The 13,303-nt window shown below is 52.7% G+C and overlaps 1 protein-coding gene across 3 annotated transcripts; it reads left to right on the top strand.

Moving 5' to 3' along the window:
• The first annotated feature begins 9,209 nt into the window (after nucleotides 1-9,209).
• Nucleotides 9,210-11,408, top strand: PNMA6E (PNMA family member 6E). 3 transcript variants are annotated; one of them, XM_030807256.1, is made up of 3 exons: nucleotides 9,210-9,573; nucleotides 9,706-10,191; nucleotides 10,279-11,408. In XM_030807256.1, the coding sequence occupies exons 1-3, from the start codon at nucleotides 9,210-9,212 to the stop codon at nucleotides 11,406-11,408; spliced, it is 1,980 nt and encodes a 659-aa protein (XP_030663116.1). The 3 variants fall into 3 exon arrangements, with proteins under 3 accessions (XP_030663116.1, XP_030663118.1, XP_030663117.1); XM_030807257.1 differs by having other exon boundaries at nucleotides 9,222-9,777; nucleotides 10,045-10,152; nucleotides 10,315-11,408; XM_030807258.1 differs by lacking the exon at nucleotides 9,706-10,191 and having other exon boundaries at nucleotides 9,210-9,359; nucleotides 10,449-11,408.
• Nucleotides 11,409-13,303: the final 1,895 nt, after the last annotated feature.

Genomic DNA, 13,303 nt, shown 5'->3' with positions numbered 1-13,303 from the left:
ACACATGTGCAGCTGCATTTGAACCAATCAGGAGCCACCCATTGATTTGGGGATGGGAGTCACCATGCCCTGAGCTACGTGGGGGTGGGACGGAGGCTGGAACCAAAAGGGGCTTCTAGCCGGGCATGGTGGCTCATGCCTGTAATCTCACCACTTTGGGAGGCTGAGGCAGGAGGACTGCTTGAGACCAGGAGTTTGAGACCAGCCTGGACAACATGGTGAGACCCCATCTCTACCAAACATAAAAAAGTTTTAGCTGGGCACAGTGGCATGCACCTGTAGTCCAAGCTACTTGGGAAGCTGAAGTGGGAGGATCACTGGAACCCAGGAGCTTGAGGCTGCAGTGAGCTATTATGGCCCCACTGCACTCCAGCCTGGGCAGCAGAGCGAGACCCCGACTCTAAAACAAGCAGGAGTCCACTGAGGAAAAAAGAGGGGGAATGGCTGCTGGGAGGGCAGCCAGTAGTGTCTAGTCTCCAGACATTCCTTCAGATGATAGGGACCAAAGCCAGGAGGGTCACCAAGGGTAAGGAGCTGAAGAGTCACCCAGCCTTGCCAAGACTTCCTGGCAGAGGAGAAGGCTTAGCCATCTACTGGCCCGGAGGCTGAGCTGGAGCGTGGCTGTGTCTGGCCTCCCCAGCGTCAGTGCCTGGCATGGCCCCACCTGGATGCACCTGCTTTTTTGGTATTTGCACTTGGATGCGCCAATGCACACATCCAAAACTAAGCTTGTGATCTCGTGCCAGGGCTAGCGCTCTTACCGAGTCCCCAGCTGCAGTGAGTGGAACACGCCCATGTCAAAGGCCAGAAAGGGGGGATACGTCCCTTGCCCACCCTCCACCTCCCGTCATTCATGGTGTCTGGTTAGTTCTCTGCACGTTTTAGGTCTGTTAAACGGACTCTCTCTATCTGCTCCATGACACTGCCCTTGATGTCATCTAGGCTAGTCATCTCTCACAGGACAACTCCAGCCACCCTTAGCTAGTCTTACTGCATCCACTCTCCTCCCCAAATAATTTCTCCACAAAGAAACCAGAGATAACTCTTTAGAATGCAATGAGTTTGTGTCACTCACACAAATACATGTCTGTGTGTGCATGTGCAGCACTGGCTTCACATCTGTCAGTGAGTTCTCAGCTTTTTCAGGATGAAGATGAAACCCCTCTGAGGTCCATGAGGCCTGCACTGTCTGTGGCCTCTGCAGCATTGGTGCGTGGCATCCCAACCCTGCAGTCACACCGACCTTTCAGCCCAATACTCTCCATGTCCCTTCCAGCTCCAGGACCTTTGCACGTGCAATTCTCTCACCTGATGGGGAGCTTCCCTCCCAAAGGGAGAGTGGAAAATGTCTGGGCTTTCCCAGCTTCCCTTGTAGCTATGGCATGGGCACCTAACCCAGGCTCTACCAATCAGATACACCCACTACCCACTGAGTGTGAGGCCCGAGGTGCGCCTGTGGGATACCCTGTAGCTGGTTTTCCCGGGGCCTCCATCAGCCAGTCTGTTCCTGTCGTGTGCAACTAAGAACCCTGAGGGACTAGCTCTCCGCCGATGCCGTCGAATCTCCCGCTGCTTTAAATGCTCCCCTCCCCGGGCTCAGGATGCCACTGACCCTTGGTTTGCTTCTCCGAACTTGAGCAGCTCCCTGCAGAGTCCTTTTTTGACTCTTCTTACTTCATCTTTCCTCTAAGATTGGTGTCTGTTCATGGTTATGAATATTTAGAGGCTTCATATTACTTGTGGGATTGATGACCCACCCGTCAATGCCTCCCTGGGTGACTTTTGGTGCCATTTACTAAGACAATGCTGCTCAGAAGAGTAGGCTTGGAGGAAATCTCACCGTGCCACTGTAGACTGCTGGGCATTAAGGGGATATTAGAGTCTTAGTTATCTATTGTTACATAACAAATTACTCCCAATGGCTTAGCTGAGGGGTTCTGGCTTAGGGTCACTCACGAGGCAACAGTGAAACTGTCATCCAGGGCAGCAGCCTCTGAGACTTAATTTGGGGCTGAGGGATCCACTTCCAGGCTTACTCACGTGGCCACGTGGCTGTTGGCAAGTAGCTCAGTTCCTCAGCACGTGGGCTTCTCCATAGGGCTGCTCATAGCAGGGCTTCCTGCGAAACAGTGATCTATTTTGGGGGGTGAGGGAGAGAGAGAGAGAGTGAGAGAGGCAGGGGGATCTATGTGTGTGTGGGGAGACAGAGTGAAAGGTGGGGAAAGGGAGAGGGAGGGAGGAAAGGGCAGGAGAGGAAAGGAGAAAGGGGAAACAAGTGCGAGAAGGTAAGAGAGAGCACCCAAGACACACGCTGCCTTCTCTGAGAAGCCATGCTTGCCAGTTACAGCCCACAGATTCTGCTGAACTCTATTTGTTACTAAGTCTAGACTCCACTCAAAGGGAGAGGGATCCAGCTATACCTCTTGAAAGGGGAATATTACAGAATTTGTGGACGTATTCTTCAAATCCTCTTTTTTTAGGCACCTATGATAACGGCATCCGGTCCCATGAATGAGAGGATGGGTTGGAGAGGCGACAACACTTGAAGCGAAGTGGGGGTTAGAGTCTTAGTTATCTATCATTACATAACAAATTACTCCTGGTGGCTTAGCTGAGAGGTTCTGGCTTAGGGTCACTCACGAGGTGACAGTGAAACTGTCATCTGGGGCATCTTGTTAAAACTTGCCGTAGTGTTGGCCCCAGGGATCTTGTTAAAACTTAAGTCAGGTTCTGCCTTCAGCAATGGTGGAGTCACTCCTATCAGACCAACCCTCCCACAGATGACATCTATGAAACCAGGATGAAATACTAACGACAAAACCTTCTGATGGCATGAGGGACTAAGCAGTAGAGGCAGAAACCACAGGGGGTTAACACCTCGAAGAAGAGACCGGCACTAGGTGAGTTTTTTGCATGTGAGCATGGGCCACAGAGGATGCCGTGCTGGGTGACCAAAACTCAGAGACTCAGAGAGTAGACTTTGGGATGGCCACGGGAGAGGGAAAGCAGGAGGGCTATCACCTGGGAGCAGAGAAGCACCATGTGGAGGAGCCCCGTGTTTGGCCTGTACACTCTGCCCAAATCTCTGGCTGACCCCAGAGCTAGTAATACACGAGGCAGAGTCCAAGAAAAGAACTGAGCAGAGGTTTCGGCTGATGCCCAATACCATGGAAACGGAGTCTGGAGATTGCAGTTGGTACCCAATATAGAGGAGACTTAGTGTGAGTTTAGCTAGGTTAGTTGTCTACTAAGACAACAAACCACCACCACCACCACCACAACAACAATAACAAGCAATGACCCATCTTTGGAGAAAAATAACAGAAACCAAGAAGCCAAAGCTACTAGAACTCATTATGGACAGTGTCTAGGATATGATGCTAGATTACTAAAAGAAGCGAGAATTGTCCTGATCCTCAAGGAAAAAAGCATTCAAGAGAATCCAACCCCTGAGATGACCCTAGTAATTCACAATATTAAAAAATATATATATTCTTAAGGAGATAAAGCACACTTCTGCCTGTAATCCCAGCACTTTGGGAGGCTGAGGTGGGTGGATTGCTTGAGCCTAGGAGTTTGAGGCCAGCCTGGGCAACATGGTGAAACTCTGTCTCTACAAAACATACAAAAAATTTAGCTGGGCATTGTGACATGCACCTGTTGTCCCAGCTACCTGGGAGGCTGATGTGGGAGGATTGCTTGAGCCCGGGAGGCGGAGGTTGCAATGAGCCATAATCACACCATTGGACTCCAGCCTGGGCAACAGAGTGACACTGTGTAAAAAAAAATAAATAAAAAAGAAGCATGCTCCTAACACTTTATTTATTTATTTATTTTGAGGCAGAGTTTTGCTCTGTTACTCAGGCTGGAGTGCAGTGGTGTGATCATGGCTCACTGCAACCTCCACCTCCCAGGCTCAAGCAATCCTCCCATCTCAGCCTCCCAGGTAGCTGGGATTACAGGCATGTGCCACCACATCCAGCTAATTTTTGTATTTTTTTTGTAGAGATGGGGTTTCTCCATGTTGCCCAGGCTGATCTCAAACTCCTGACCTCAAGCGATCTGCCCACTTCAGCCTCCCAAAGTGCTGGGATTACAGGTGTGAGCCACCATGCCCAGCCACCTAACATGTTTTTTTAAACCCATCTCACTGCTCACTGATTATGAATTTTTTAAAACAGGAAATTTCAGAAGAGAAATAGAAACTATAGATGTTCCTTGACTTGCTGTGGTTAAGTCCTGACAAACCAGTAGTAAGTCAAAAATATGATAATTTGAAAATGCATTTAATATCCCGATAAACCCAGATGCTCCTTGACTTAGGTTGGGGTGATGTCCCAGTAAAACCAGTGTAAAGTTGAAAAATCATAAGTCAAACCATCATAAATCAAGGACTGTGTAAGTTGTAAGTGTAAGTAAAGCACCAAGTGTAAGTTCTGAACTGAAAAACAACATCGGAAGTAAAATCTTCACTGGATGATTTTAATAACATTGTAGATGACAGGTGAGTTGCAAACTTACAGATAAATAGAAATAATCCTTTCTGAAAAACCAAGAGGGAAAAATGGAAAGGGCACCTCAGTGAGCTGTGGGACAATATATAGAGGTCTAATGAATGTGTATATGGACTCCTAGGAGAGAAGGGAGAGAATGGGGAAGAAAAACTACTCGAAGAAATAATGACTGAAATTTCCAAAATTTGGAGATAGACATAATTTACAGGTTCAAGGAGCTCAGTGAATTCCAAGGAAGATAAATACAAAGAAAAAACACGTGTAGGCACATTGCAGTCAAAGTACCGAAAACAAAGAGTAATGAGTGAATTGTGAAAACAGTAAAATGCAACTCGAAAAAGAACATTCACAAGTTCTACTGAATTCTCGTCAGAAGTAATGGAAACCAGGAGAAAATGGAACAGGATCTTTAAAGTGGTGAGAGAAAAAAAAAAACAAGCCTTTCAACTCAGAACTCTGTATCTATATCCAGGGAAAATACTCCTCAAGAATGAAGGTGAAATAAGGATGTTTTGAGATACATGAAAGCTAAGAGAATTCATCAACAGACTTGCATTAAAATAAATGCTACAGAAAGACTTTTGATCTTAAGGAAAATAAGGAAATCTCGATCTTTGGGTAGAAATGAAAAACAAAATATGTGGGTAAATATTAAGGAATATTTATTTTATCTTTATAAGTTATTTATAATACACATGACAGTTTAAGGTGAAATTATAAATAATGTATTGTAGGATTTATAACATGTAGATATATATATATGACAACTACAGCATAAAGGACGGGGTGCGGGGGGTGGTAATCTATAAAATGAAAATGGTCTTAAATTTAGGTGATGTGGTACAATGTAAACTCTAAGTAGAGAGTGAAAAGTAAAGTATATATATAGGAATCCCTAGAGCAACCACTAGAAAACAATGCAAAATGTTATTGCTGAAAAGGTAAAATAAAAGGTAATAATGATACAAGGATCAATTAATCAGGAACACATCGAATTCATACATATGTTTGCACCCAATAACAGAGCTTCAAAATACATAAAACAAAAGTTGACAGAATAAAGACAGAAATTGGCATCTTCACAATTATAATTGGAGATTTTAACACTCCTGCCCCAGTCATTGTTACTACTAGAAAAGGGATCAATAAAAACATAGGGCCGGCCGGGCGCGGAGGCTCACGCCTGTAATCCCAGCACTTTGGGAGGCCAAGGCTGGTGGATCACGAGGTCAGGAGATCGAAACTATCCTGGCTAACACAGTGAAACCCCGTCTCTACTAAAAATACAAAAAATTAGCTGGGCATGGTGGTGGGCGCCTGTAGTCCCAGCTACTTGGGAGGCTGAGGCAGGAGAATGGCGTGAACCCAGGAGGCAGAGCTTGCAGTGAGCCGAGATTGCGCCACTGCACTCCAGCCTGGGCTACAGAGCCAGACTCCATCTCAAAAAAAAAAAAAAAAAAAAAAAAAACCATAGGGCCTGTAATCCCAGCACTTTGGGAGGCCGAGGCAGGCGGATCACAAGGTCAAGAGATGGAGACCATCCTGGCCAACATGGTGAAACCCCCGTCTCTACTAAAAACACCAAAATTAGCTGGGCGTGGTAGTGCACACCTGTAGTCCCAGCTACTCAGGAGGCTGAGGCAGGAGAATCGCTTGTACCTGGGAGGTGGAGGTTGCAGTGAGCCGAAATTGCGCCACTGCAGCCTGGCAACAGAGCGAGTCTCAAAAAAAAAAAAAAAATCCAGCCTGGCAACAGAGCGAGACTCAGTCTAAAAAAACAAAAACCAAACAAAAACCAAACAAACAAACAAAAAACAAAACAAAACAAAACATAGGATCTCTTTATGACATTACCAAGCACATTGGAAAACAAACAGTGGAAAAAATTGGACCGATTTACCGCAATGAACTTTCTCTTTGCAAATGTACTCCCCCGATCCTTGTGGGCAGGCCTTTCCATTGGCGGAGGGTCAATCGGTGTGCCTGCCGCTTCTGGGCTTCGAGCCTTTCCACCTTTTGATTCACGTGTAGTCGTCATGGTAACAACAGTGCATTCCCACGTGCTCCTCTCTCGTGCTCTCCCCATCCAATCATTTGCCTTGCATAGCAACACCGGCCTGGAACTTTCTTTCGGAACTCCCCGTGGCTTCCGGGAGAACCAGGGGTTTCTGGGAGCCCGGGTGGCTGTTGGCGCCAAGTGCCTCAGAGAGCCACACGCTTCCATGCTGCGGAGCTGAGGTGATCTCTTCAGACCCTTCGGAGAGAACCAGATATCTGACTTCCCACTGAGAGACCCGGAATTGCCCAGAGTTTGAGAAAGTGAGTAGACCGCGGGGGTTTGCCAGGACCCAGGCCCGGGAGGTGTTGCCGGAGCTCAGGATGGCGGCCCAGGAGGTTCCCGGGGTGTGTGGGGGGGCAGGCGGTGTGGCAGGCCGTGAGGAGCCGGCTGTGGGGCTGGGGGGCGGCAGTCCCGCCTGGCCTGGTTTAGGTGCAGCGTGGCTCTCACCGTGGGCTTCCCGCCAAGGAAGGCCCCCTCGGGAGGGCGGTTGGAAGGAGGGCTGAGGGGAGGGGTTCCCCAGTGCGGGGTGGCCAGAGGAGGACCCCGGGTCCCTGGGCAGAGAGGGTCGCAGAGCACGCGGGATAGAGGCAAGAGGGAGGGCGACTCGCCCAGTGTTGGGGTGAGGGGGTGTCGAGGGCTTCTGGCTGCGGGGCTGGGGGTCGGGAGGGGGCTCCCTGGGGTGGGAGGGCAAGGGGGCTGTGGAGCGCCACGTGGGAGAGCAGGCTGGCGGGCTCCAAGCGTGGGGTGGGACGGAGGGCGGCCCAGCCTGGGTCTGAGGCGCGAGATGGGAGGGTCCCTGGCGGGTGCCGTGGTCAGGTCCTAGGGCTGAGTGGGTGAGGGCAGACGTGATTCCTAAGCCCAGTGGAGGGCCGACCAGAGCGGAGGGTGCCCTGCCTCTGTGGGCTATGGGGGCTCCTGACTTGGGGGTGTGGGGACGGATTGTCGGGCCCCTGGCTGTGGGGAGGCCACAGAGGGAGGCTCATGTCTAAGCACGTGGGACGCCCTGCTGCCCGGGGCTAGACTGGAGCGCTGCCAGCTGCGCGTAGGGGGCGCCCGGTGTGGAAGGGCACGTTGGGGGCAGGAAGGGACTGTCCCCAGTGCGCGGTGGGGGATGGGCTGGAAGGAGGGCCAATGCCTAAGGGTGCACGGGGTGCGGAGCCGGAGGCTGCCTGGCGGCCAGTGGCACAGGCGACGGTGAGCGCCCCCTGGAGGCTGTCGGACGTGGCAGTGCCGTGAGGAGCCTGGCCCCCTACAGGTGGAATTGGAAAGGCTTCAGGTCGCCTCTTCGTGGGGAATGGCGGCAGGAGTTGCAGTGGTTGGAGGGGGCAGACCTTGGCCTCTGTAGAAAATACGGATTCATGACAAGGGCAAATTGTACATTCACTTAGATAGACCATATGTCGAGCCATTTAAAAATCTTCAGAAACTGAAAAGGATCGCACGTTTTCATAAGTTCTCTGATCACAGTAGAATTTTATTTGAAATTAATAACAATAACATATGTCTAGATATTTTGAAATCCATGGGTCAAAGATGAAATCACCAAGGAACTTACAAGATGTTTCAAACTGCACAAAACATTCAACTTACCCAAATTACTAGCCATTTGGAAGGAAGGAAGTGGTCAGAGGAAAATTTCTTGCTTTCAGTGCTCATAACAGAAAAAAAAGAACATAAAATCAATGGCCGAACAGTCCAGTTAAAGAAGCTCGAAAAAGAGCAAAAGTAAACACAGAATGAGTCAAATAAAGAAATAACAGAGATAAAAAGGACAATCAGTAAACCCCGACATTGGGCTTTTTAAAGAGTACCAAAATTAATGAACCCTAGCAAGACTAACTAAGATGAGAGGGGGCGAGGCACAGTGGTTTATGTCTGTAATCCCAGCACTTTGAGAGGCTGAGGCGGGAGGATTGCCTGAGTCCAGGAGTTCAAGGCCAGCCTAGGCGACATAGTGAGACCCCTTCTCTACAAAAAGTACAAAAAATTAACCACGTGTGTTAGCGTGTGCCTGTAGTCCCAGCTACTCAGGAGGCTGGGGTGGGAGGATCGCTTGAGCTCAGGAGGTAGAGGCTGCACTGAGCCGAGATCAAGCTGCTGCACTCCAGCCTGAGTGACAGAGTGAGACCCTGTCTCAAAAAACAAAAAACAACACACACACACACACACACAACACACACACAAGAGAGAATGAACACTAATCAATATCAGGAATGAAGGACAAGATATTACTAAAGATCATATAGACATTAAAAAGATAAAGAGGGAATATTGTGAACAAGTTTTTATCAAAAGTTTTGAAAACTTAGATAAGCTTCCCAATTCCTTGGTGGGGGAAAAAAAGTAACTTACAACAAATGGCACCAGGTAACATAGAAAATGTGACTAGCCCTGTATCTTGCAAACAAATTTAATTTTGCCATCAAAATTTCACTAAAATCAAAGAGACAAAACAAGGAGGCAGAAGAGCACCAGCCCTGCCCCCCCACCCCCACACACATAGGGGCAGACGAGTGGTGGGAGTGAGTGTTTGGCACAAACAAGCTTCTCTCTTTGCACTCACAGGCTGCGTCAGAGACTGCAGCAGTCAGCACGCCTTCCTGTCTGATCAGGCTCCCTCCCTCAAGTCCTCTGCGATGGCTCTGGCGATGCTTCGGGACTGGTGCAGGTGGATGGGTGCGAACGCAGAGCGCTCTCTGCTCATCCTGGGTATCCCTGACGACTGCAAGGAACATGAGTTCCAGGAGGCCGTGCGGGCTGCCCTGTCGCCCCTGGGCAGGTACCGAGTACTCACCAAGCACTTCAGAAAGGAGCTCGGGGCCAAAGCAGCCTTGGTGGAGTTCGCTGAGTATTTAAACCGAAGCTTGATTCCCCATCAAATACCAGGCAATGGGGGGCCCTGGAAAGTGATCTCACTGCCCCAAGTACCTGATGTTGAGTTTCAGGATATGCCCAGTTTTCCTGCACAGCCCCAGGGTCAAGCAGTAGCAAAAGCTGCAGGTGAGGCAGAAGCAGCAGGTGAGGGAGGAGCAGCAGGTGAGGCAGGAGCAGCAGGTGAGGCAGGAGCAGCAGGTGAGGCAGGAGGAGCAGCAGGTGAGGCAGGAGCAGCAGGTGAGGCAGGAGGAGCAGCAGGTGAGGCAGGAGCAGCAGGTGAGGGAGGAGCAGCAGGTGAGGCAGGAGCAGCAGGTGAGGCAGGAGGAGCAGGTGAGGCAGGAGGAGCAGCAGGTGAGGCAGGAGCAGCAGGTGAGGCAGGAGGAGCAGCAGGTGAGGCAGGAGGAGCAGGTGAGGCAGGAGGAGCAGGTGAGGCAGGAGGAGCAGGTGAGGGAGGAGCAGCAGGTGAGGCAGGAGGAGCAGCAGGTGAGGCAGGAGGAGCAGCAGGTGAGGCAGGAGGAGCAGGTGAGGCAGGAGGAGCAGGTGAGGCAGGAGGAGCAGGTGAGGGAGGAGCAGCAGGTGAGGCAGGAGGAGCAGCAGGTGAGGCAGGAGGAGCAGGTGAGGCAGGAGGAGCAGGTGAGGCAGGAGGAGCAGGTGAGGGAGGAGGAGCAGGTGAGGGAGGAGCAGCAGGTGAGGCAGGAGGCGCAGGTGAGGCAGGAGGAGCAGCAGGTGAGGCAGGAGCAGCAGGTGAGGCAGGAGTTGAAGATGAGTTGAGAATTGCAGAAGAGGCAAGAGAGTCAGATGAGGGAGCCGCAGGTGATACAGGAGCTGCAGGTGAGGCAGGAGCTGTGGGTGAGGCAGGACCTGTAGGTGAGGCAGGAGCTGTGGGTGAGGCAGGAGGGACAAATGTAACAAGAGCCTGGGTCCAGCATTGGCGCTGCACCCTGCAGGCTGTGCTGGAAAACAGGGCCTACCGGAAACTGAGACCCTTTTCCGGGAGGGAGCAGCCAGGCTTCGATGAAGAGTCCTTTGAGAGCTGGGTGGAGCATGCCAAGGATATGCTGCAGCTGTGGCACCATGCGTCGGAAAGGGAGAAGAAGAGGCGGCTGCTGGAGAGCTTGGGTGGTCCAGCCCTGGACATCGTGAGCGGCCTCCTGGAGGAAGATCCTAACTTGTCCGCGCTGGACTGCCTGGCGGCGCTGGGGCAGGTATTTAGGAACCGGGACACTCGAATGACTTCGAGGCTGAAGTTCCTGACCTGCACGCAGGGGCCCCAGGAAGGGCTGTTTGCCTTCGTGGTGCGCCTGGAAGGCCTGCTGCAGAGGGCTGTGGAGAAGGGGGCCGTCTGCCCAGCCTTGGCCAACTACCTGCGACTACGGCAGGTGCTGTCTCGGGCCCGCCCCAGCGAGGCACTCCAGGATACCCTGAGGAGGATGCAGCTGGAGAGGAGGCCACCCGGCTTCCTGAGGCTGCTGCGGCTCATCCAGGACATGGAGGCGTGGGCAGCCTCCCCAGTGAGGAGCCAGCAGGGTGTGGCCTGGGCAGCGGCCCCAGTGGAGAGTGAAGACCCAGCTGCTGCCCAGGCCTCCCCAGCCCAGGGGGATGCCAGCGAAGCTGATCCCGGAGCAGAAGATGCTGCCGAGGCCGCTTCTGCCACCAAAGAGGCTGCAAGGGGAGCCCATGCCGCTGGGGAAGGTGAAAGTGCCCCTGCAGGCCCCGAAGGCCTAGGTCAGGCAAGGCCCATAGAGGTCCCCTGGGGCTCCTCCCCAGCCCGGATGAGCAGTGCTGTCAGAGTGTTCCCGGGAGGTCTTAGCTGGGGTCCAGCGGGCCTCATCCAGGTGAGAGGCCAGAAAGCCAGGAAACCCCCACTGGAGGGGCTCCAGACCATCTTGGAGGAGCCCGAAGACGAGGATGAGGACGGGGCCGTGGACGCGGGCCAGCCCAAGTCCTCCCAGGGCAAATAGGCTCCTAGAGTCCCAGGGCCTCCTCTCCTCTTGGGCAGCAGCGCCTTGGAGGCAGACGGAGGCCAGGCCAGGGCCAGTCCCTCACCCCACATCAGGAGTAAGGGTCCCCCACCTCCCCCAAGGGGCTCTGGCCACCACCCCCATTCCTTCCCTGTGACCCAGATGACCACGTTTGATACAAAATGGGGTGGGGAGAGGCGTCTCTCCCTCCCTCCCTTGCACCCAGCACACCCAGCCCCAGCCCCAAACCCTGCCGCCACGGGGAGCTGGCCTGGACGGAGCCCTGAGTCACCAGCTGTGGCCTGGGTGGGGGCACCTGAAGATGTCTGCCCCCCAACCCAGGCCCTGAGTTGGGAGAGACAGGGGGAAAGAGGCCCTCTCAAGGTTGCCAGCTGCCTGGGGTCTCTCAAGAGGGGTCAGCCCACTTGCCATCTCCGGAGCAGGCTGCCCCCTGTTCCGGGAAGCTCACCATCACCTGTGTGACCCACGCGCCCAGCAGACGCCCACCCACTGCTAGCCATCATTCCTGCGAAAAGTCACGTACTGTGTGCCCATGCAGGTGGCCACCTCTGGGCCCGGGGCATGTGCTGTGAGCTTCCTGCGAGCCCGGGCTCTGCTCGCTGCTGTCCTGCGTCACGAGCACCACCTCTGCTTTCCTGGCGTAGATCTAGGCCAGGGGCTGCTTGTTCTCGTGGAGCTGCGTGTTCTTCTCTGAGCAGCTCCTCCCCGGAGGCCCCCAGCGCAGACCCAGGAGATGGCGGGAACGAGGCGCCAGGGCAAGGTGGACGCTCACCCCGTGACCACGATGGTGACCGTGACTGCGTGAAGAAGAACCGGACCCGGCAGAGTGGGGCTGCGTGAGGCTCCACAGGGACTATGCTTTGGCGTTTCACCCCTGTTGTTACCTGTGACTCAGTTTCCTCAGCCTGGTGGGGTGTTCCCTGGTGTTTCCCAGTGTTCTGTGACTGTCCTGTGAGGGCCGTAAGGATGGGCTCAGGAGGGGGCTCCCTGAAGCCAGTGGACACTGCTGGTGTCCACTGTCCTGGCAAAAGGCAGACCCTGGAGCCCTCGGGAAGGAGGGAGGTGGCAGCAGGGGCAGCAGCGGGAGGGGGAGCAGATGAGGCGCCTTGCCAGGAACCCCAGGAGGAGGGGGCCCGGGACCTGTGGCCTGTGGTGGCCGTTTGTGCTTTCTTTCCGTATTGTGGTTTCATTCTCTTCAATGGTTTCAGTATATGTTTCTCTTCAATAAATTTCATTCCTTGTTCCAGCCGGCCTTGCCTCTGCTGTGGGAAACTAGGGGAGGGGGATTGGCTGGGGATGGGGTGGGCATGGAGGAGAGGAAAAATATTTCTGCCCAGCACCCCTGGGGGACATCTCCAAAGAGAGTGTAAGTGAGAGCACTTTGACCAGCATGCGAGGGCATGACAAGGGCTTGTCTTATATTTTATAAGTGAATTGTCAAGTTTTGGGGTTTCATTAGTCCTTGAATTGGTGTTGTCCTGCTCCCTGCAGCTTTTAAAAATATGTGGGAATGATGCTGGTTGTTTACTCGATTTGGGGGAAGGTGCCACTGGCATTCCGTCCTTAGGGTTCAGGACTTCTGAACGTGGGTCACGTGTTTCTGAGGCCATGCAAGAAAGATCAGTCCTGCCCACAAGGTCAATAGCACCCACAATGAGAAAGCCAGCATTAGAGTTACAGGGGTTTCCTAAAGCCCCCAAATGTTTTAAAACTTGAGATTTCCTAAAACTTGAAAATATCACTATGGAACAATAATGAGCAACTTCAAATCTCCAGAGCCTAGTGGGGCTTCCGGGAGGATGGGTGCAAACATTCATCCGACCTCCACCCGAGACGGGAGATGTGCTATCCAGGAACAGGAGAGGCAAGGCAGG

This window comes from Nomascus leucogenys, chromosome X (genome assembly GCF_006542625.1).
Source record: "Nomascus leucogenys isolate Asia chromosome X, Asia_NLE_v1, whole genome shotgun sequence".
Taxonomy (NCBI): Eukaryota; Metazoa; Chordata; class Mammalia; order Primates; family Hylobatidae; genus Nomascus; species Nomascus leucogenys.
This window is presented reverse-complemented; position numbering and strand designations above follow the sequence as displayed.